The sequence below is a fragment of the Channa argus genome, chromosome 13 (genome assembly GCF_033026475.1).
Source record: "Channa argus isolate prfri chromosome 13, Channa argus male v1.0, whole genome shotgun sequence".
Classification (NCBI taxonomy): Eukaryota; Metazoa; Chordata; class Actinopteri; order Anabantiformes; family Channidae; genus Channa; species Channa argus.
The window spans coordinates 13,719,193-13,741,096 of NC_090209.1; the positions used below are offsets into that span (position 1 = coordinate 13,719,193).

The following is a 21,904-nucleotide window of genomic DNA, read 5'->3' on the forward strand; positions in this document are numbered from 1 at the left end:
AGGAAGCAAACTAGTCATCTTCCACTGGTATTATTCTTAAAAATGTATAATTATTCAGCTTTTCCTTTAATGTTATAAAAATGTTTTTGTTTCTTTAAATTACTTTCTTACATTACAAAATAATGCTCTAAAGTCAGTCAATAATACTTTATTAGCAAAACAATAAATTATGGTCCCACATAATCTTTTTGGTGTCTATGACTATAATCCATTGTTATTTTTCTCTGATTCTGACAGGTAAATTAAGTCTGGATGAGTTAATGTGTTTCTCATTTTGGATATTACTTAAGACTCTGCCTTTAGCATTTGAAAAATGTGGCCACCTACCAGTGACAACCATGAATTATTTCTTCTCAAGATTAATAAATGAAGATTATGTCATACTAAACCATTTGGGCAAATTTAGTTTGATTAGATTCTACATTCTGGTTGAGGTAATTAATTTTGGTAATTAATTTTGATAATGAGATAAAATGTTCAGTGGAATAAACTAAGTCTAGCAGGCATCTTCCACTGCTATTAGTGAACAGCTTCAAATGAAGATTGATAAAATGTATCTTTGAATGACATAAATAGATTTCCCTCATAAAGATTTCTTTGCACGATGTAAGGGCATTGAAATTTGACATCGAAGAAACCAACAAACCACAATGAAGATATTTTCATTGTGGTTTCATGGTGTTGTTCAGCAATTATTAAAAAAGAGCAACAACTTCTCTACATTATCGGTTTGTATGATTTTACTTAAATTTTTTTATGTGGAACTAGGTTGATTTCGTTTTCTCCAATGTATCTTAAAGACATGAAACAGACAGCAACATTACAAATTGGTTGCCCCCATTATAACTGCAAAGGTTAACGCATTTTTGAACAATTTATGCATCATTGATTGTGATTATTACTCATGTTATTACTCAGTGACTGATCTATCTGAAACAAATTGTTAACTTGGGACAAACTGCGTCTAGATTGTTATTTTGTAGTGGCATTATTAGTAAAATAATAATTTTTAAATTATTAAAACAATGGTAAATCTGGTCATTACCTTATGACTGACAACGTCTTGTAACATTAAAGGGTGTACACAGTATGTTGATATTTGGAGACTCAACAAAGTCTTAAATTAGGCTAACCTATATTCAAAGTAGACATTTGAAGTCGGGCATGACAGTAATGCAAATGGAGGAGGAATCTAATGTGGCTGACTACCAGACCCTTTCTGTGATTATGGATGTAGGTTAGAAGGCAGGGGGGAAAGAGCTTAGCAGGTGACACTGGGACTTCTTTCATTGTCCTAGCAGCAGTTTTAGGATAATCAGACAATGACAAACACATCTATTTCTATTCTATATAATATTTCTATATAATATTTCACATCAAACAAAACCTTTGCAGATCGCGGACTGAAATCTGCAATACCAATTTAGTGTGAGTCTGCATAAAAAACAGCTTGCTGCATTGTATTCCTAATTCTTCTAGTTTAACTCAGATCACATAGCAGCTGCTGTATCAGATTTGATTAGAAGGTTACTTCTGTTTTTCATGAGAAAGTGTAAAATAATAACAGAGCTAAAGCTCACAGAGTGTGTTTTGGTCCAGGGTTTTCTCTCAGCTTGGGGACCTGGCCTGTCTGCACTCCACTAACACAGTTAGCTGCCATAAACTGACAATAGGGCTCACGAAGAGGTGAGTCAGGCAGTAACCAGGTGCATTCGGGACTTTATCTGCGGGTGCTTTTATCACCTGTTCTCTTGCAAGCACTCTCACTGATCTATCCTCAAGCCTGATTGTGTCTGCATAGTCTCCTCTGTGGATTTATATCTGTCCATTATTGGCCCTGTCCAATTTATCTCCACATTTCTTCAGTGCACATTGTCTGCCCAACAAATCCCTCTGTCTGTACCGAGCCACTTGGAATGATACCACTGGGAAAAAGAATACACAGAGGAGGGAAGCAGAGGGAGAAGTGAGATGGGCTTCTGCACTCACAGACAGGGAGTTTAGCTTCTCTGACACTTGAGCAACCCCCCTGCAGTGTTAAAAATAACCTGCTCTTCATTTGACTGACCAGACAGACTGAGGCTTTGAGGGAGTATTATCTCTCTGGAGTTTGTTCAACAACCAGGCAGACAGACAACACACATCTACACACACGCACATAAACTTAAAAAGGAAGTGCAAGCATGACAGATAAAGAAAGAAAACATTGTAATGCAGATGTTACATGAAAGCAACATAGCTGAATTATATTTACTGGGCAACAATCTTGGCAATATCTATGCTTGATGGCCATTTTGTAATCTCTGACAGTCTGAAGTCTACAAGCTTGTTGCTTTTCTGCTTTCCTTTTACCACATTTCCCCACCAGATTACTGCTGAATGAAACAGATAATGACACACAGTGATTGCTATAGTCAAATTAAAAACTGCTCGTGCTTAATATTCTTGGCTCATCTACAGTTTAACAAAAATCTTTACAAATGGTTTTAAGTGTTGTGTTTACACATTAGTCATTTCCCCTTTTAAACAGAATTTATAATTGAAATTAAATAAAACTCTTATAATTGGACTTGCGTGTTTGCATGCTCACTTTATAACTAACAAAGAAAAATAAAATGCATCAAAGATTAATTATTTTCAATGCATAGGTCACATTGCACCAATAACAACTAAGAATGATTCAGAATATACATAGATAAACTATATGAAAATCGGATTCATAATGTCCAAATTTTGTACCATTTGTTGTAAATTATTCTGTTTAAATGTACTCATCCAACTATGTGTAGTATTTGTGACTGAGAGCATTTCTGACCCGTATCATCTTATGCTCTCTATACATGTGAGTATAAGTTGTGTGAATAGCTTTGTTCTTTACCCTTTTGCTAGTGACTATAGTTGAGTCATCTGATTAAATACTGTACTTAAATTAAGATGAATCAATGCAAATTAAAATCTATATAAAATACTGATTTCATCATAAATGATAAGCTTCACTTCTGCAACGGCATAATTAACCATGTGTCTATCGTCTGATGACCCCTACTGGCCAATCATAGAAATGCAAACATTAGTGGCACTAATAATTTCTACAGCGCAAACCATTGAAAGTCCTTTATTCAACACATACATTATTACATGTATGTATTTGTGAATTCAGTTAATGACTATAATGTGACAGTTTTGTCAAAATAATTTGTAAAACTCTGCGTTGTACAAAAGTATATAAAGGTGTCTCTCAGTAATATCACTTTTGAAAATATATTTACAATATATCCAATGGTAATACAACAGCATAAGTGCTGCCAGAATATGTACAAATAGATATCTCAATGTGTCTATGTGCAGATACTAAATATTTTTTCTATATAATCAGTATGCTTACAGATAATGTCCTTTGATATGAGCATGTTATACCTAGACATTTCTTGTTTCCACAGCCAAAGACAATTGATGACCTTCATGCTCTCTGGGGATTCTGTGGCTTTGGTCATCATGAGGGAACCCACATAAATAATTTTACTGTAAGTCAGTAAAGAGCTCCTCCTTAATATAAAAAATGAGTGATTTCGTAAAGCTTTCCATATATGTGTCATTATGATGACATAGATAGTAATGACTAAATCTCTGTGAGTGTAGAAATTTGTGTCTGAACCAAATGTTTTTGTTAGGTGAGCTGGACACATAGGAAAAAAATACCCTGAAAAAAATCTCTGGTCTTGATAGTTTTCCTTTTGGGGCTTCTAGGTTTAAAGCACCAGAAATGCAGCAGATGGAAATTAGGCCGTTCAAACAAACATAGCCTTGGGGGCAAGACAGTCTAGACACTAGTGCTCCAAGTCATATGATTTTAATATAATCCATTGGCTGTGTGACTCATTAGCTCAAACTATGCTAATGATATGCACCTCATGCTGTTGAGAATGTGGTGTAAAAATCAGTGTGTTATGGTGTCCATGTTTCAGCCTGGTGCTCTCAACTAGATATCTCGCTTGAGTTTCTCGATGCTGAAGTCACTGTCATGGTCCAGTTTGGAGAGTGTCTTCCTCACGCGCAGGGCTGTGAGGCGGGCCGGTGGGTTCTGATACCAGCACTCCTTCATGATCTTCACAATGGCTGACAGAATCTGGACACACGCAGCCAAATAAAATGAATCAGCCAGCCATTAGAGTACAGTGCAACATTTTTCAAACCACTTCTGCATATGGCACCATTATTACCTGCCTTCTAAAGTATGTGATCTACCCTTTTGTGCATTTAGTTTACAAACCAGAACTATGGACATTTGTGAATATGAGAGTGCTAAAGTTGAGAAGATATGATAAACTTAACAGAAATTCCTGAAGCCCTGGAAAATATCTTTGTGAGTGTGTGTGTGTATCATTAGATGGCTTACTGGGTGGGAATGGAGTCTGTTGTGCAGACTGGGCCTCTGTTGGTCCACACATACCACTTTCTTCATCTCCTCAAAGCTTGGGTCTGAGGGAACCAGGTCAAAGAATGGAGGGCGATATTCTTCTACAATCCCTAAAACAAACCAGCCAAAAAAGTCTGTTGCTGTTTCTTGTCCATTTGAGAACAACTACCAAACAATCACAACAACAAACATAGTTGTGAGATTCAGTAGGAAGGACAGATGAGAAAAATGCTGAACTTCACAAGTGGACAAGCTTAAGAGTTAAATGTCTTTGGGTTTTATCTTCTCATGCATTCTCAGAAAATGCATTTTGTTTCATACAAATCCTGAAATAGCGCACTTAGAAACTGAGATAGGCTGTAGTGGGAGTTTTTTTAATTTGTTCGACTAAACAAGAGAGCAGACAGTGATATCAAATCCCTGATGGCTACACTGGGATGAACATTTGCAAAGCCAATCATGGGTGTGCATGTGTGTGGCTGTATTTGTGAGAATACACAGGCAAAGTTATGAATTACTATTTATTTGGACTAAGCAAATGTATGTGTGGGTGTGTGCATGCGCGCCTGTTTGTACAATTTGTGTGCACAGGCATCTGGACTATGTACAAGCGAGTGCTGACACCAGATAAGACTGTTTATAATTACTGCAGTGCTAATCATGAGAGAGGATAGTAGAGACAGACACAGACTGGGAAAACACTGTAGTGCTGAGAGACATGGGACAAACTGCCTCCTACTGTAGCAGAGCCAGATACACATGACAGGGAAAGCACATTTTCTAGATGATCTGTATATGGGCCCACATCAACTTGTAGGGACTCCACTGATATATAGTTAATGTGCTTAGTATTCTATTTTCCTTAGGTGTAATAAGTAAAACTTCAAATATCAAAATGTCTCAAATGACTGCCAAGGCACAAATTTCTGATATTGTTGTCTTCTTACCATTGACAATGGTCCTGCGGGTAATTTCCCAGAAGACGAGACCCAAAGCCCAGATGTCAGTGTGCTTGTAGGACTCAAAGATGTCCACTCGAATAGTCTCATCCAGTACCTCAGGGGCCATGTATCGCTTGGTCCCCACACGAGGGTTGTTGCCTACATCGAGGTAGTCGTGGGACTGAGAGTGTATCACAGCCAATCCTGAAGAGGGAGCAGTCAAAAAGCATGGGTGCAGCCCCTTCATTTAAAGTGCATTACCAAGTTTAATAAAACTGACCACAAGAGCAAAATGATCAAAATCAGCGTGAGAAATCTACTTTGTCCCAACACATAAACTGAAGATATCAGAAGTTGGAAATAAATACAACTTAAAGTCTAGTAGATTAAGTATGACTTGGTGTCATTCGCTCCGAGACAATGCTCACCTAGATCAGCGATGCAGCACTGTCCGTTTCGCTTCACCAGGATGTTTCGGCTTTTTAGGTCACGGTGAGCGATAGCTGGCTTTTCCTGGGAGCTGACAATCTCAGTGTGTAGGTGCACCAGACCACAGGCCACAGACAGGCACATCCTCAGGCAGCTCTCAGGCTCCAAGCTGCTGTGCTGCAGGAAGTCGTAGAGTGAACCCAGCTCATGAAAGTGGGTGACGAGCCACAGTTGCGTGCTGGAGTTCTTTGATGTCATGTCAGAGGCTATGAAACCTATAACCCAGAATAGACAATGACTATTTCAATGTTTCTACACTGACGCTATTTAAAATTACATTTCAGTTTTTTCTGAAAAGATTGGAAACCCAATGAAATCTGCTGCCATACCCAGTATGTTGTCATGTCGCAGCTGTACAGTATTGTAGATTTCAGTCTCTCTGAACCAGGACTGCTCATCCCTAGATGAGAAGATCTTCACAGCCACACTTTCCCCCATCCAAGTTCCCCTCCACACCTCACCATACCTGCCTTTACCTGAAAACAGAAAGGCCCAATTATATAACTGCAAAACTGGGTAAAGAAGAGCAACAATGGTGTTGCAGTTCACTGACCAACACATTCGACAAGTGATATTTGTCTGGCCATTGTCCTCTGTACCAGATAGGGCAGCCCTGTCCCACTCCCTGATGTACAAAACTCATCAAAAATATCCTGGAAAAAGACACAAAAAATATTCACATGTGAAAACTCAAAAACCTGTGTTGAAAGTTTTCTTACTGATGACAAACATTAACTGTCTCTTACACCGTATGTAGGGTCATCTCCATGAGGGACCTTGAGCATTGTTACATCATGGTCTTCAGCTTTTCTCAGCTGGCACTGTGCACGTCGGAAGCGCAGGAACAACATGAGGCCACAAACACCGATAGTAGTGATTAACAGCAGCAAAGACAAAGAGATCCATAGCTCCGGACGGGAGATTTCTGGGGGCTTTGTTGTGGGTACTCCATCTGGTAACACATAAGTATTCGGATATGCACACACATTTTTGAATTTGGGAAACTAAATAAGAACATATCAATACTTTGAAGACAGAGGTTTTAGTTTGGAATTGAAACATATTAGTAACACGATATTCAATTCATCATCAGCTAAATCAGTAAAAAGAGACACACTAATTATTTGCTCCAACTGACCACAAGGGGGAACCACTTACTGCTCTCATTAGTACAAAGTCAGAAGAACAGTGGTTCTTTAAGTTACAAGGGTGTGTAAAGTGATGACTTTGGTTACTCACTAATATCTGGAGGTGGTGTGCTGTTGGCATTGCACTCATTCTTGTTGCAGCAGTAGACAAAGAAGTGCGGAAAGGAGGTATAGCATTGCTCCTTGTAGTTATTTTTTAAGAAACAACCTCTCTCCTCATAACCTTTTACCCAGGTGTAGAAGCAGTAGTCTCCTCGGCAGGTTCCATTTATGCAAGTGTCTTTCTCATTCTCACACCTACACAGCAGCTGCCCATCCTCGTCGGCCTCTGAAGCACATTGAAAGACACAAACAGTGTTTACGGAAAGTATAGTAAAACAATAGTTGGGCAGTGTAATAGGAAATATGGTACATTTCGTAGGAGCCACAAAACATTATTTAGATGAAAAAGGATCGATAGGTGTGAATAAAACGACACAAATACCTGTAGTAAAAGCACTGAAAGACAAATATAATTCCAGATCCTTGTTTGTTAGAAACGGTAGCCTACTGTTTGGCATTTGGTGGTTTGAGAATAAGCAGTCAATGCACAAGTTGGAGAACCAAGACAAGAAACAAAGCCATGAACTAATAGCTGCATTCTCAGTTTGCCCTCCTGCCCTGCTGCCCTGCTTATACCTTTACGTGATTCAGCATCAGTATCAAATTTATCCTTTAATGGAGTTTTAATTGAATGGATTACAGTGAACTCTGTTTCCCACAGTGAACTCACCTGCATGGATAGCAGAGATCCACAATCCAACTAGCATCACTATGAGGAGAGCAGACTTTCCCATTTCTGTGAAACAGGAGCAAGATAATTAGTTACAGTAAACATAATCAAATGATGATAATATAATTAGTGTTGCCTCTTTATTAAAAACTGTCATAATGAGAAACCAAATATTTAATTTGGGGCATTATGGAAAACATACAGCTAATTCCCTGACATTTTAACTACTGTGTGATTGAAATTTACAGACTCTAACTTAATAGTGGTGTCCGTAACCAGTCAAGTAGTGGTTAAAGCCTGGGCTCTTTGGCAGAGGAAGCTATGAGGTCAAAAACAACAGTCTGCGGTCCCAGCCTGTCTGACTGTGCTGTAATTGCATTGGGTGGGAAAAGGGGGCTTAGGGGAAGAAGGCTGTAACAGCAATCCAGAGTGTTTGTGTATGTGTGCTCAGACTGTGTGTGGCGCTGTGCTACCCAGGCTCCAGGCCTGTCAGCTCCTCGACTAACCAGCTTGCAGAGTAAATATTGATGGCTGTGCTTCCTGCCATTGAGCGGCCCCACCCGGCTCACTGGCGAGACTCAGGTCTGCACATTGTTTAGGGCTGCACTGCTGAGGGTCACGCAAGAAGGAGAGACGTTGAGCACACACAACTATGCTTTTAAACTTTCATCTGCAAAAGCCAATAAGCACACAATAACATAAGCATCCACATCAACCTCGTGGTCTTTTATGTTCTTTGTTCTGCATTGGACCTAACTGCATACGATTGGGCAACAACTGCTTGCAGACAGCTCTTGAGCAATAGCAGTAGCAGCAGTGCTCACTCAGTATGCATGTCTTCTGGAAATGCTGCGATTTGAGAAGTGATCAGCGTTAGCACCAGTTGCTAGTGTTGCCTCAAAATTAGGGAAAATATCTTAATATTTAACGTTTAACGCATATGGGAAGTTTTCTATAGAAAACTAGGTTGCACTTACTTGTAATCCTACCCTGAAGACTGACATCAAGATAATAAGAAAATCCACGGATTTAAATTATGAATCATATAATACGTCACACAACAAGCTTTATGGCCCATCAGTTTCAAAGCAATGCAGTTATAAATGATTATGGGGAATCCTTAAGCAATATGTAATGTCTCAGTTCCTGGATCTGTTGGTTATGCTTATTTCCTTTATCACCACTTATTGGAATACTGCTATATATATCGTTTCGTAGGATAAGAGGAGTCGGGTTCTAGATAATACACATTTTAATTTAATGGATGTGCAATTTCTGCTGTTGAGCTAAAGAAATTAAAAACACTTCTAATCAAATTTCCCACTATCAAGTCTTGAACCCAACTGAGTAAATCCTAAGATAATAGGAAACTTACCTCACTCTACTTACTCTGTTCTGTTAATAGTTAATAAAAAGAGTAAATAAACCTTAATTAGTACTCCGAATTTCTTGTTCTTTTTTACCTGTTTGGTCATACTAAATACATTCAAACAGGGGGTTCTGCACTTTAATTCTAAGCAGACTGATGACAGATAGACCTAAAACAAACAGTATAATGCCTTATGCTGCATGTGCTTTGTACAGTTGTCATATTTTCCAGTTACATCTTAACGATCACTTGATAGAAGTGAGCAGCAGTGAATGTTGATAATAAATGTCAAGTATGCTTACTGATATAGTGAGCCTACCTCACCTCAGTCTCAGCAAATAACCCCTGAACAGCACAGATCTGGCAGTGAAAGTTACATGTCAGCACAAAACTACAGCTATCCTCAACACATATATTTAGCTAATTTAGTATGAACACACCACAGGAAGCCATCATTTAGTAATGAATGATGCGTCAAATGCAAAATATTTGATAGATTAAGTGAATTTCCTTTCAAACAAGAACTCTGATCTTCGGACAAGCTGTAGGACTGACTTCAGCAGAACACACTGCTCTAAACTGTAACCCACTAAAACCACAAGCCATATTTGACTTAATAGCAAAGAGCACTTCCTGTATCATGTCAAACGTGGTTAATCTGTGGGTCCAGTGGAGGAACAGCATAAACACAACTTTGCCCACACAGTGAACTTATTCTCAGTGGAGGAGAACAACTGTGTCTCATTTCCCTAGCTATCATTTATTCATCCACAGGGTCCCAGCATAGTAGAGAGCAGTAATCACGTACTCGATCGTGGCAGCCTGACTTTAGTCTCCAGCACACTTCCTCTTTAAGCTCTCTCATGTTTTTTCTCTATTCTATTCAATGCTACACCCGTGTGACCCATGGGAAGAAAGATCCATTGTCATCTCTTCCTCTCATCTGCAGAGCTTAGACGTAGACAAGCAGATCTCTCATTCCATCTGGATGACTGTTTAGTCACAGTTGTAGATAGTGGGGGCATGGCATAGCACTACAGCTTCCAAAAGCCCCTCAAATGGGCCTCATCATACCAAAAAGCTCAATAATTCTGTTTCTAGAAAGTAAGTTAAAGCAGTGTTACAGTTAAAGCTTACATGATAAGAAGACGTGACATTCAGTCACTTTTAATGATCTGGCATTTAAAATAGTTTTTCACTGTATGTTTGTTTTAAAAACTTTAAACCTTAAAGTCCAGCCTACTATTTGTGACTGTGTAGTTACAGTGTCAAACTTATTGTGACTTCAGTGTAACTTGGCCGGCTTTATGACTTTAGTGTCTCTATGCTCTCACATGAATACCTACAATGAGTTCAAGTACAACAAATAGGAGGAAAAAGAAGATACCTCAGAAATACTGTGCACAAAAAAGAAGAACCCTACATACCTATGTGGAGCTATATCTGATGTCAAAGATCAACACCTGTAAAGCCTGTGTGACCCAGAAAAGGAAAATATCTCACACGTGTTTGTGTGTGGGTGTAGGATGGGTGACAGAAAGTGAAACGCAGCAGTGATTCTAACTCATAAAATGCCCTACAATACCATAACTGCAGTATGCCAGTTCTGAACATTTTAAGAGATGTGAGCTTTTCAAGTTTGCATAAAGGGCAGTCCTAAAGGAAGTATTCAGATCCTGTACAAAAGCAAAAATAGAAAGAAATAGATGAAAGATTTTAAAATAACACAACGAGCAGAACAACCACCGCAGAAAGATGCAAAATTACCCAAATCAATGAAGAGCAACAAAGTTACTAAAACAGACACAAAACTAAAGACACAAAAACATAAATTGACCAGAAACTGATACCTCATCATCAATCATGCTTTCATTTAAAAATCACGACAAAGAGGTGTAAAATCGGCTAAGTGCATCCATGGGACCGTAGTTGCAAAAATAAATAAGAAATTAATATGACTATTAAAATCGTAACCATGTCTAATGCTGATTTTTATAAATTCTTTGGGTCAGGTAGCCACATGTTGACACCTGTTGGTTCACATCTGGATGTGAAGGGATGCTTGGCGCTGTCAAACAGTTCCCTGTTGATTATAGGAGGCAGCTCTAAGGTTATCAAACCCTCACAGTAAAGCATAAGAAAGGAGAAAGATTGTTTTACACCACAGTTTTACCTGTTTCCTGCTCGCCCTTTAACTTGACTGATACATATCGAAGTTTGCTTGAAGAGTCCCTCCTTGGCCAAAGTATTTCATCTAGAAGTACGATTAAATTACAACGTGCTCCATTTCACAAGAAGAGTGCGTAGTTCCATCCAGTGAGAGGCAGAGCTCACATCCTCCCCGCTTGGGTGACAACCAGCGTTTCTCGGAGAAAACAGTCCAATGTGTTTTTTTCCCACTTTGCTCCAAAAATCAAGTTAAAATGGTTCTATGTATTACGCAACAGGTGGGACCCTAGTAAATGTACAAGAACAGAAGAATACAAATTTACAGCTGGATCCCGTAGCAGCAGGTTGGCGAACAGTGAGCTGAAGTCTATCTCATCTCGCTCCAAATCTGCGCTGATAAACCGAAAGCACCAACCATCGTCGTCGGCTTGGAACCAGACCAGACCCCTTCCGCTTTGAGAACTTCACGACTTTTCACAAGTCACTGCGAGTCGGTTCCTTGTCAGTAACAACATTTTTGCTGTTTGTCTGTACTTCTGATCTAAGTCCAGATTACAGATTTTAAATAGTATACAGTGTTGTCCCACCCCTTATTGTCCCGACCAGGGTCTGCTCTGCCTGGAATGTGTTCTCACAGCGGTTTTCCTGTTGCTTGCTAAACCTCTCATTTTCCTCTTCCCCCTGGTGTCTGCGCTCAGCCCTGCGCTGCATTGACAGGAATGCGCTGCAAAGGCAATACAAGTTCTTTACTGTGACAAAAAACCTTCCATAATCATGTTTTAAAACAACAACAACAACAACAATAACAACAATGAAAAAAGCCATAATCACATGAAAAAAGTAACCAAAGGACACCTCTAGACATTTCTAACAATAAATAAACACTTTAATTATTATTTTAGGTCTAGTCTTTCTACTACAGCACACAATTAGCTATTTGAATAGATTCGCTAAAGGGATGTCTCTTTACAGTATAAAACCTTATAAGAACATGAAACAAAAGAAAAAAGAAAAAGAATTTAGTTAAAGCGGTAAATGTTTATAATGCATTACCAGGGAGTTAAGGGTATATGTTTTTATTGTTAATATTGTAAATTAGTTTAAACATGTTCCACAATGATAGATGTCCCCTGTCCCCTCTGCTCCTGAAAGACTCACCTGCACCTCTCTGAGGATCCTAATTTTCTGCCCACTTGGAGGTAGCTAGAGCATGTTTTAAAAGTTGATATGGTGAATTGTTAGTAAATACTCAGTTATGGTTTTTGTCAACTCCTTTTAGCTGCTGGGTTCATTAGTGTCTGTCAGCCGAACACCTGGTGTCTTTTTGGAGTGAGCATGAATCTTTGTCAATGTCTCATTGTCATTTGATAAATTGTTATAATCAAAATTATAGTTGCTTTAATTGTGTGATGATGTCTCTTGCATATACACTGACCATGAACTTCATATGAGTTCCGGTATGCTCCAAACTAGTTGTGATATTATTAAATCATGCTCATTCATAAACACGCTAAGTACATGGTAATGGGAGCCCTTTTGTACTTTACTGGTACCCACAGTGCTTTACACTTTTCATTCACCCATTCGCACTCACAATCATAAACACCAATGAGGGAGCTGCTATAGAGCTGACCTACACAACCAGGATCATCTAAGTTGGGGTTCAGTGTCTTCCTCAAGGATGACTTGACAAATTACAGAAGGATTCAGGAATTGAACGAACAACCCCTGGAATTGATGGTGGCCTGCTCTGCACAGTTTTACATAAAAAACATTGCTTTAGAACAGCAAGGTGGTGCAGTGGTTAGCATTGCCACCTCGTAGCTAGAAGGTTGAGGTAACCATTGCCTCATTATTTAGCGTCAAACTCTGCACTAACATCCAATAGGACTAACAATTATGTACGTATTTATTTATTATAGTATAGTATTATAGTATTTATGAGCAGAGGGTGGAATATGGGGTGAGCATAAAAGAGGTAATTAATAAAATACTTTTAATACTAGTAGGCATGCATTTAAAAGCTTACATGTCCCCTCACCAGTTGGTTGTAAAGCAAGTTTAAGTTGCAGCAGTCAATGTGTCTTAATGGGTAGTACAGAGTAATCCCTAAGATGCCAGGGAGACAGTGCTGTATGAAAAACACTTCTGTCAGCACAGCTGGCGATTCTGTCTTTCTGTAAATTCCCCTCCTTGTTCTCAGGCTCTGTAATCTCTCTGTTTTTGGCCTATGGCTGCAGACACAGCTGGAAGCACTCACATTAGCTGTCATGTAGAAAAAGAGATTGAACAATGTTCTTTTTTCTTTTTTAATCAGCACTTATTTTTCTTTCCTTCTACTCCCTGTCATTAAAAGAGCCAAATGACACTCTTCCTGAAGTATCCTCCCCCCAAAAGCTGCTATTTATCCTATAATTTACTAAATGTGATGTTGCTTTAACAGACATTTTTCATATTGTACGTTTTTCCAAAGGAAATTGTCAATAACTAGAATTTGTTTTACTTCGTTTGCACTTTAAATACTACCACCTAGCTGATATGTGGACAACATGACACACAGCATATTGAGCCGAAATGTAATGTTTAATCATATGCTTCACAGTGTGTTTATGTGAAACTCCAAGGTCAGCGTGCTCCAGTCAGAGGTTCATCTACGTATATGAGGACGTGTATTTACTCCATTACATTTGGTTAAGATCTAATTTGTTCCTTTATTACACTCTAGAGAGGGATTTATTTTACAGCTTGACCTCAAGTCATCAAGTAAAGAGGAAGTGAGTCAAAACACTGAAAATATAACATATCAGTGTTACTCTAAATACTGACTGCCAAATTAGCTTTTGCTGGTAGATAAGTGCTTGCTTCTTGTTGACACTTGAAACATTAGATGAAATAGAATAAAACACGTGAAGTGGGTTTGACTATACAATAAAGTTTCTATGAAATACACAGTGACCATTTGATTTTTGTTGACACTAAAAAGGTAACTGTTATCTAATGATAGTGCACAGTGGATTAAAAGATTACAGACAGGTTTCAAACCCATCTCATAATAGTCTCAAAAGTGTATTCAAGGCTTCCTTAAGAAGCTCAAAGTACTTTTGTTGTGAAAGCGTAACTAATGTTTGGTGCCCAGACAAGATGCTCCATCAGGTGTGCTCCAATTAGGGAAATGTGAAAGTAGTTTGTTTGTTAACAGTGGAAATAGAGTGTTCCAGGGAGTAAGAACAGAAATAATTTGTTTCCACATCATATTCACTAATGGTTCTTCTAACTAATTCTGAGGGAAGAAAAACACGCTCATTTGTAAAGGTCAGTAGTTTTATTCCACACTTGGATACAAATACATATTTGCATCTGTCTCATTTATCATTAAGATTTAGAAGCTTCCTCACTTTACAATGACCCCAGAAACAGTTTTCCAATAATTTATAAAAATAGTGTCTATATGTTTTTTTTAGATTTTCTTTAGATAAAATACATTTAAATATTATGCTGTGGTTAATCTACATATTGTACATAATTGATGCTCAATTCAGAAATAACCAAGGTGAGCTATAAACAGATATTTTAAAAATGTGCCGGTGAAAGCCAGACAAAATAGAGTTCTTGCTTTTATAGATGGATAATACACCTACACTATACATTAATATAGTATATATTTACAAGATTTCCTGAGTACCATTATTTACATTTATACATCAGTCAGACAGGCAGACAGGGGTCAGCATGGGCACACAACGAAACACCAGTCAACAAAGGCCAGAATTAATATTTTCTCAAATGGACCTCTGCCTACCTCAACATTAAAAGTTTAAAGGTAATTTAATGTTGTAGCTGATTGATGTACTGATTGATACATATTGCTATGCATAGGTGAGATATAAGGTCTTCAAAAGTCTCCAAAAGTTTCTAAAAGTTAGTTTCTAAATAAAACATATTACAAGCAGCAGTTCTGACAGGCAAGTAAAAGCCCATCAATCACATCATAAAGCACTGACAGGCTGAGGACCTGTGTTTCAGTGAGCAGTTTTTCTCACGCTCAAATTTAGCATAGACATGGCTCACTGCATTTTTCTTTATATTCACTGCAACATTCATACTCCACAGCAAAACAATCTGGAATAGTACAATTGTTATCAGAAAGACACCAGAAAGAAACCAGAACATGCTATGTGCTAGACTAGACTGAAGTTAATGAGTGAGAACAAAGTGTTTGATAGAGCTCCCAGCTTTGACTGCACCTATGTGTAAAATGCGACCTACAAATTCTCATACTGACACTGTAAAACACAGTAGTAAATACATAAAAGTAACCCGAATGTGGTGTTTAAGGGACTGTGGGATATTTGTACATTGAGGATTATTTTGTGTTACACTTCACATCCTGTTTCTAAATTTCAATCCAAACCCTGTTGAATTAAAGTATGACAGAGATTCTACATGTACCATGTGCTCACACACACATTTTATTGTATGTGTGAGTGTGGGGCTCTTGGAAGCTGTTGTGCTATTTATTGCTATTAGTTTGATTATCTAGAAACTCGTAAAACCCACATAAAATGCCACTTCAGGTGTTGGCAGTCAGTGCAACTCTATATCCCAATAGACATCACCTACAAGCCCAGAAGGCAGGAGGCAAAAAAGATCAAACATTGTATCTTTCCAAATAAAATAAAACATCATATGAATCAAATTCAAGTGGCTTCAGCTTTCTCATGTTCTTTCAAAGCCAAATTTCACTTTTCAAACCTGTTTTGCAGTTCCTTTTTTCTGGCCTTGTTGTAATCACATGCTCATCACTGATAGATGACTATACGACAGTGAAATCCTCTGTGAAAGGACAATGCCACGTCATTTTTGGCTTGATGAACGTTTGCACTTCTCCTGCTCTTTTTCCTTTCCTTGTTTTTTCTTCTGTTTCTCTTTCTCCACCTTGGCTTCCTTGTACTTCCAGACAGGAGGCTCCAGATAACCCTTTTGCCTTTTCGTCTTTTTCTCTTTCTTTGGGGTGGGCTCCACAGATTTTGTCACTTCAATTGCAGGAATACAGCCAGAGGGGAAGATGCTGTTTCTGTGTGCCATGCTGCGGGGAATGAAGCTTCTTATGCCACCTGATGGCATGCTTTCCCTGCGCTCGGAGTCCTGGCAACAGGAGGTCAGAGATACAGAGGTGGTTGAGACAGCAGTGGGAGAAGCTGAGGTGATGGAGCCATTACTGTGGGAGATTGTGCTCTCCTCCAACTCCTTTCTGCTGTGTCTATCAAGGAGTTCAGGAACAGCAAACCGTCGCTTTCCAATCTCTGGGGGGCTGGTGGGACAAAGTGGACGGCAACCAGTGGCTATCAGGGGGCTATAGATGCTTGTGGTCATCCGCACCATATGGTCCATTACTCCATTGTCTTGGGGGTCATGAGGAAAGTTGAAAGTGAGACTTTCTTTTAAGCGCTGCCTTAGCTTCTGACTGGTTGTCTTGATGGCCGTGGACTTTTCCACAAGTTGCTTCAGCTCAGGCCATTCAGGAATGTAACTCTCACAGAACTGCTCCGCAACTGGATGAGCCTGCAGGCTGCGTAGTCTGTTCAGAGTCTCAAACCTTCCTGTCCTAAGGACCCAGTCCTTCAGACCTCTCTGTTGGACCAGGTCTATTGCATTCATGTCGGCTCCTACAGATGAAAAAGGAAATTGCCAAAAAAAAAAAAAAAATAGAAAACAAGTTAATATTCGCTAGATGTCCATACAAGGAAATTGCTTGCTCACTAATTCCAGTAAAATGACCCCACTTTGCTTGCTTTTAGAGCACATCTCACTAAGAAGATGTGTTGCCTGAACCTGGCAGAAACAAATCAAGCCAATCACAGAATGTAAAAATCTAACACAGACTATACTAGTCCAGAGTCCTGCACATATACCCTATTGGTTGTTATAATTCAGTTTAACACATTACTGGGGTACAACAGTTAGTTGTGCTCACTATGACAATTATAAGGCAAAAAAAAAGACACTTTTATGTTCCACATGTTAACCTGTAATTACAAAAGTTTAAAGTGAAAGCTGTGTCTCTGACATAATAACACTTTTAATAGATCATAGGTGGAATTTTTTTTATAGCACAGCACTATACTAAATGTGTCCCAGTACAATATAGACAGGACTAATCCCTGCAGTTCACAGTAGAACCAGATTAGTTAACAGATCAGATGTCCTGGATTACCTTGCATATTACATGTGTGTACCAATTAGCCACAACATTAAGACCCTCTGGTTAACATTGTGTTGGTCGCCCTCATGCAGCCAAAACAGCTCTGACTTGTCGAGACATGTAAAAAACAAGATGTCTCATCTGGCAGCAGCATATCTTTCATATCCAATAACTTTGGACTTGTGGTGTCCATTGATCAGACTTAAACAATTCCTTAACATTTCTGTGGCAAGGTACATCATCCTGCTGTAAGAGGCTACCACCATCAGGTACATGAAGGGCCGTATTTGCTTGACCTGCAACTATACACAGCTAGGCTGCACATGTCAATGTGGCACTCACATGTAGGCCAGGACCCAATGTTTCCTAACACAACATAACCCAAATCCCAAACTGCAAAATCCCTCCTGGTGCCACCTCTTCCCCATGTAAATGATGCAAATGTCTGCATGGGGTTGGAGTAAATGTGATCCATTAGACAAGGCCACCTTCTTTTATTGCTCTGTGATCCATTTTTGATGTTGTCAATTTTTGGACTGAGCAAAAGTTAGCATAGGCACACTAGTTGTAAAGTTGGGGCTTTTCTTACACTGACTGACTCTGAATAAGTCTAAAACATGTGTGTGTCCTCCTACAAGATGTTCATACTATCAGAAATAGTTTCAGAAATTCAGATCTTTGTATGTACCACAAACATACCATGCATCAACAGGGCAGACACACAGTGTTCTCTGCCCTGCAGGCCTGCCTTGATGAGTGCTGTGAAGCCACGGGGATCCCTGACCTCAGTGTCCACGCCAGAGTAGAAGTTAAGGAGATAATTCAGTATTGTGATGAAGCCTGATTTGAAAAAACAAAACAACAACAAACAAACATATTAATAAACTGCAACTAAATATTGAGTTTTGGTACACTTTGGTAAAGTATCTCTTTGTTCCTACCTGCCTGGGCTGCAATCATAAGGGCAGTGTTACCATCGTTGTCTTGGTGATTGATTTCTATTAATGGACATTTGTGCAACAGGGCGACAATATCCACAAAACCCCGTTCCACAGCCACCATCAGTCCATTCTAGCAGAGAACATGCAAGAAACACGCTGACATTCATAAAATTCTGTTTACCCCTTTATTACATATATGATTGCAGATCTATATCATTTAATAATAAAAAGAAAAAATAGCTTCTTCTCACCCTTCCATTGATGTCTAGCTCCATGGCCTCTTCTTTAGTGACCCCTCTCTCCAGTATCCTGCACAGGGATGTGGGGTCATTCTTAGCACAGGCCTCATACAGTGAGTTAGCTGGTGCTGAATACGGTTCATCTCTTTCGTAGTCGGGAAACACTGAGTCATCAGAAAGCAAACTCCCTGAGTCCAACTCATCTAGGAGCATCTCAGAGTCCTCTGAAGGGCCCTCGCCCAGGTGGGGGTCATCATTTGCAGTGGCCATTAGACCCCCCTCTGTCTGGGATCACAAATGGGTATCAGGTCTGCGATGCACCACCCATACCTTGAATATAAACAATTTAGAATAACTGCAACTTTAATGGAAACAAGTTTTCAATGTATTGCTATTTCCCAACCCATGTGATAGACACTCACCAACTCTGAATTCTAACTGATTAGCTCAAGGGTGGTGTGGTAAAGAGTGTCGCTACTCCCAAAAATCCAACTTAAACTATTTGAACAATTTTAACAGATTTGCAGAGCACCATAAAATGTTGTGTACAATCAGACATCATGGGGCACCGAAGAGCTCATTTTCAATTTTAATGTGCAATTTTAATGGACTTGATGGACACAAGCACTTCATTTCTGGCCATGTGCTGTTGATATAATTCATCCATCCATTATCTTTAACTGCTTATACTGTGTAGGGTTGTGGGGGTGCTGGAGCCTATCCTAGTTTTCATAGGGTGAGAGACAGGGTCCGAACTGGACAGGTCACCAGTCCATCTCAGGGCCACCCTGGAGAGACAGACAACCATTCACAATAAAATTAACATCTACTAGGCCCTGGGGCACTGGAGATGTGGCTTGCCCTAAACAAACATTATAGCTATTTCCAAACAAACTCTAACAAAATACACATCAAGTGTGTTTTGGTAGTGTTAAGGCCTTGTCTTTGAGAATTAGTAGACAAAAAATGCATGAAGAGCATTTTATGAACTTTTCAAAGAAAGTTATAGTACTCTTACTGTTTTATCAGGTTAAGAGTCACCAAACCTAACATGCACGTCTTCAGACTGTGAAAGGAAACTTGATGGCCAATGATAATGACAATATAATAATATATTCTGATATATTCTTTTAGAACACATTTAGAACACATTTACATTTACCTTGGCAGACATATCATGTTTCATCTGAGATGTAGACAAAATGTGTATGATCCCCTCTCCTAAAAATATGCATCTTAAACTAGTTCACGTATGACTGCAAAACTAACAACAAAACACTGGCAGCCTTCAAAGGCAGCATGTTAAATAGAGCTGTTGACCTGAAAGGGCCTTGGCTTTAAGGCATAATGCTTAATCAGGATGAGAAGCTTCACCTGACTTTAGCCCTAATGTGGGAGCACCTGATCCATAAGTCTTTGATTTACTAAATAGGTATTAGCTGCCTGTAGAACATGCTTTTTTAATAATAATAATTGTTCACAGGCTCAGCCCTTTGTAGAATACAGAGGAGAGGTACTGAGTTAATATTATGATCTAAACAAATAATGTTATATAGAGTACTAAAAATTTAAAAAATACAATACAAGATTACATTTATAATCTTGTCAGAGAAAGAACAGGTATATTAATGATCAGGGAAACACTGTACATCTGCAGAAGCTCAGTCTGTGAAAGTACTGTGAATGAAGGCATAGTAGGAGGAGTGTACTGGGTTGAGAAAGCCATATGGTGCCGGAAGCAAGAGAAGGCCATGCTAGTGACAGCATCTGTCATAGTGTCTTCTCCATGTCACACTGCTCTCCAGTACATGTACACTGGGAAATCCATTGGTACAATTTATATTTTTCTGTGTTTAAAGTAATCTATACAAAGCCATGCCTGTTTAATCTTTATGTGAAGTATTCTGTAACCAGTAAAACCACTATTTCCGATGGTGCAGACTTTGAAACTTCTCATATTAAGAAGCCTCAGGTGTCAGCAAGAAAGAACATAACTGCTTTAATATGTGTTTGTGCATTAGTCATACATTTACAGTGAAAAAGACTTTCACGTCTGTCTGCCAAGGGCTTCAACTCTCAGGCTGCCTTCATCCTGCATAAATCACTAAACCATATCCACAATAGACAAAATAATCACTCAGACATAGTGAATTAAATGAGCTTTTTACCTGCTGACATTTACATCTTAATGCCAAGTTATTAGAATAATAACATTGTTTGGATAAGTTCTGGATAAATACAGATAGAACTTCTTTAGTCCCACATAAATTTGCCTCTATTTCAGCACTGTGCAATGCAGAAGAACAAAAATCACTTCCACACGTGTACATTTAATTTCTGTTCCTCCTTATTCACACACACACACACACACACACACACACACACACACACACACACACACACACACACACACACACACATATATATATATATATATATATATATATATATTAATCTGACATTGTGGCCTACACATTCTGCCAATCAACACCTTGCATTGTGGTCAAGCCTCTTCTTCTGAAACTTGAACTGTTTTTGCTTCTTCTCTAAACTGCAAATTAGAACAAGTAGTAACAGAGGTCTCACCCTAAAACAGTCTAGCCATGGGGATGGGATGTCCTCTTCTCTTTTCTTTCTCCTCTTGCAGCTACTCTTGGTATTTAAACCATCCTCACATATTTGACTTCCATTCTTCCTGCTGGCTTTTGGGAGTTAAGTTGAAGTTTTCCAAACTGACTCCAGCTCCAGCTTTTGCACTCCTTTCATCTCTCTTACTAGCCAGCTAGGTTTCCCATCAGCCAGCAATCCGCCCAGGTCCAAACATAGACTCTGCTGTCCTAAGTCAGGCAACATGCTTTCACCCTCTCATCCTGATTAAAGAAGATTTTGGGATTAAGAGAAAGAGACAGCAGCCAAGCTTGCTCCCTTTACAGTCTGTTGAGTTACTCTACTCTGTCTTTCTTCTCTCTCTCACTTGTCTCTACAGCTTTGTCAGAATCTGTCCATCCACAGCTCTGCAGCCCGTCTGTTGTGTCAGAGCAAACCTCTCTAGCTGTCCAAATAAGTGCTGTGACTGATTCATGTAAGCTATGGCTCTTAAATCTGCAGTGCTGCTGATGACGCCCTGCCTAAGTAGGTTCAGTGTGTACTTTTAGTGTGTGATGGGAAACAGTGTCTTGGGTCTGTTTTACCAAGGAAATACATTTGCGGGGACAAC

At 39.1% G+C, this 21,904-nt stretch overlaps 2 protein-coding genes across 2 annotated transcripts; both read right to left on the reverse strand.

The window, feature by feature from the left end:
* Positions 1–3,099: 3,099 nt before the first annotated feature.
* Positions 3,100–11,947, reverse strand: acvrl1 (activin A receptor like type 1). Its single transcript, XM_067527216.1, has 10 exons — positions 11,310–11,947; positions 7,768–7,833; positions 7,087–7,323; positions 6,594–6,799; positions 6,401–6,500; positions 6,177–6,323; positions 5,787–6,062; positions 5,365–5,562; positions 4,397–4,527; positions 3,100–4,126 (listed from the first exon to the last, which is right to left on the reverse strand). Exons 2-10 carry the CDS (start codon positions 7,829–7,831, stop codon positions 3,980–3,982), a joined length of 1,506 nt encoding a protein of 501 aa, XP_067383317.1. The 5' UTR covers positions 7,832–7,833; positions 11,310–11,947; the 3' UTR covers positions 3,100–3,979.
* Positions 11,948–14,630: 2,683 nt separating this feature from the next.
* Positions 14,631–21,684, reverse strand: ankrd33aa (ankyrin repeat domain 33Aa). Its single transcript, XM_067528654.1, has 5 exons — positions 21,274–21,684; positions 18,700–19,017; positions 18,449–18,578; positions 18,207–18,347; positions 14,631–16,971 (listed from the first exon to the last, which is right to left on the reverse strand). Exons 2-5 carry the CDS (start codon positions 18,955–18,957, stop codon positions 16,160–16,162), a joined length of 1,341 nt encoding a protein of 446 aa, XP_067384755.1. The 5' UTR covers positions 18,958–19,017; positions 21,274–21,684; the 3' UTR covers positions 14,631–16,159.
* Between the last annotated feature and the right edge of the window lie 220 nt (positions 21,685–21,904).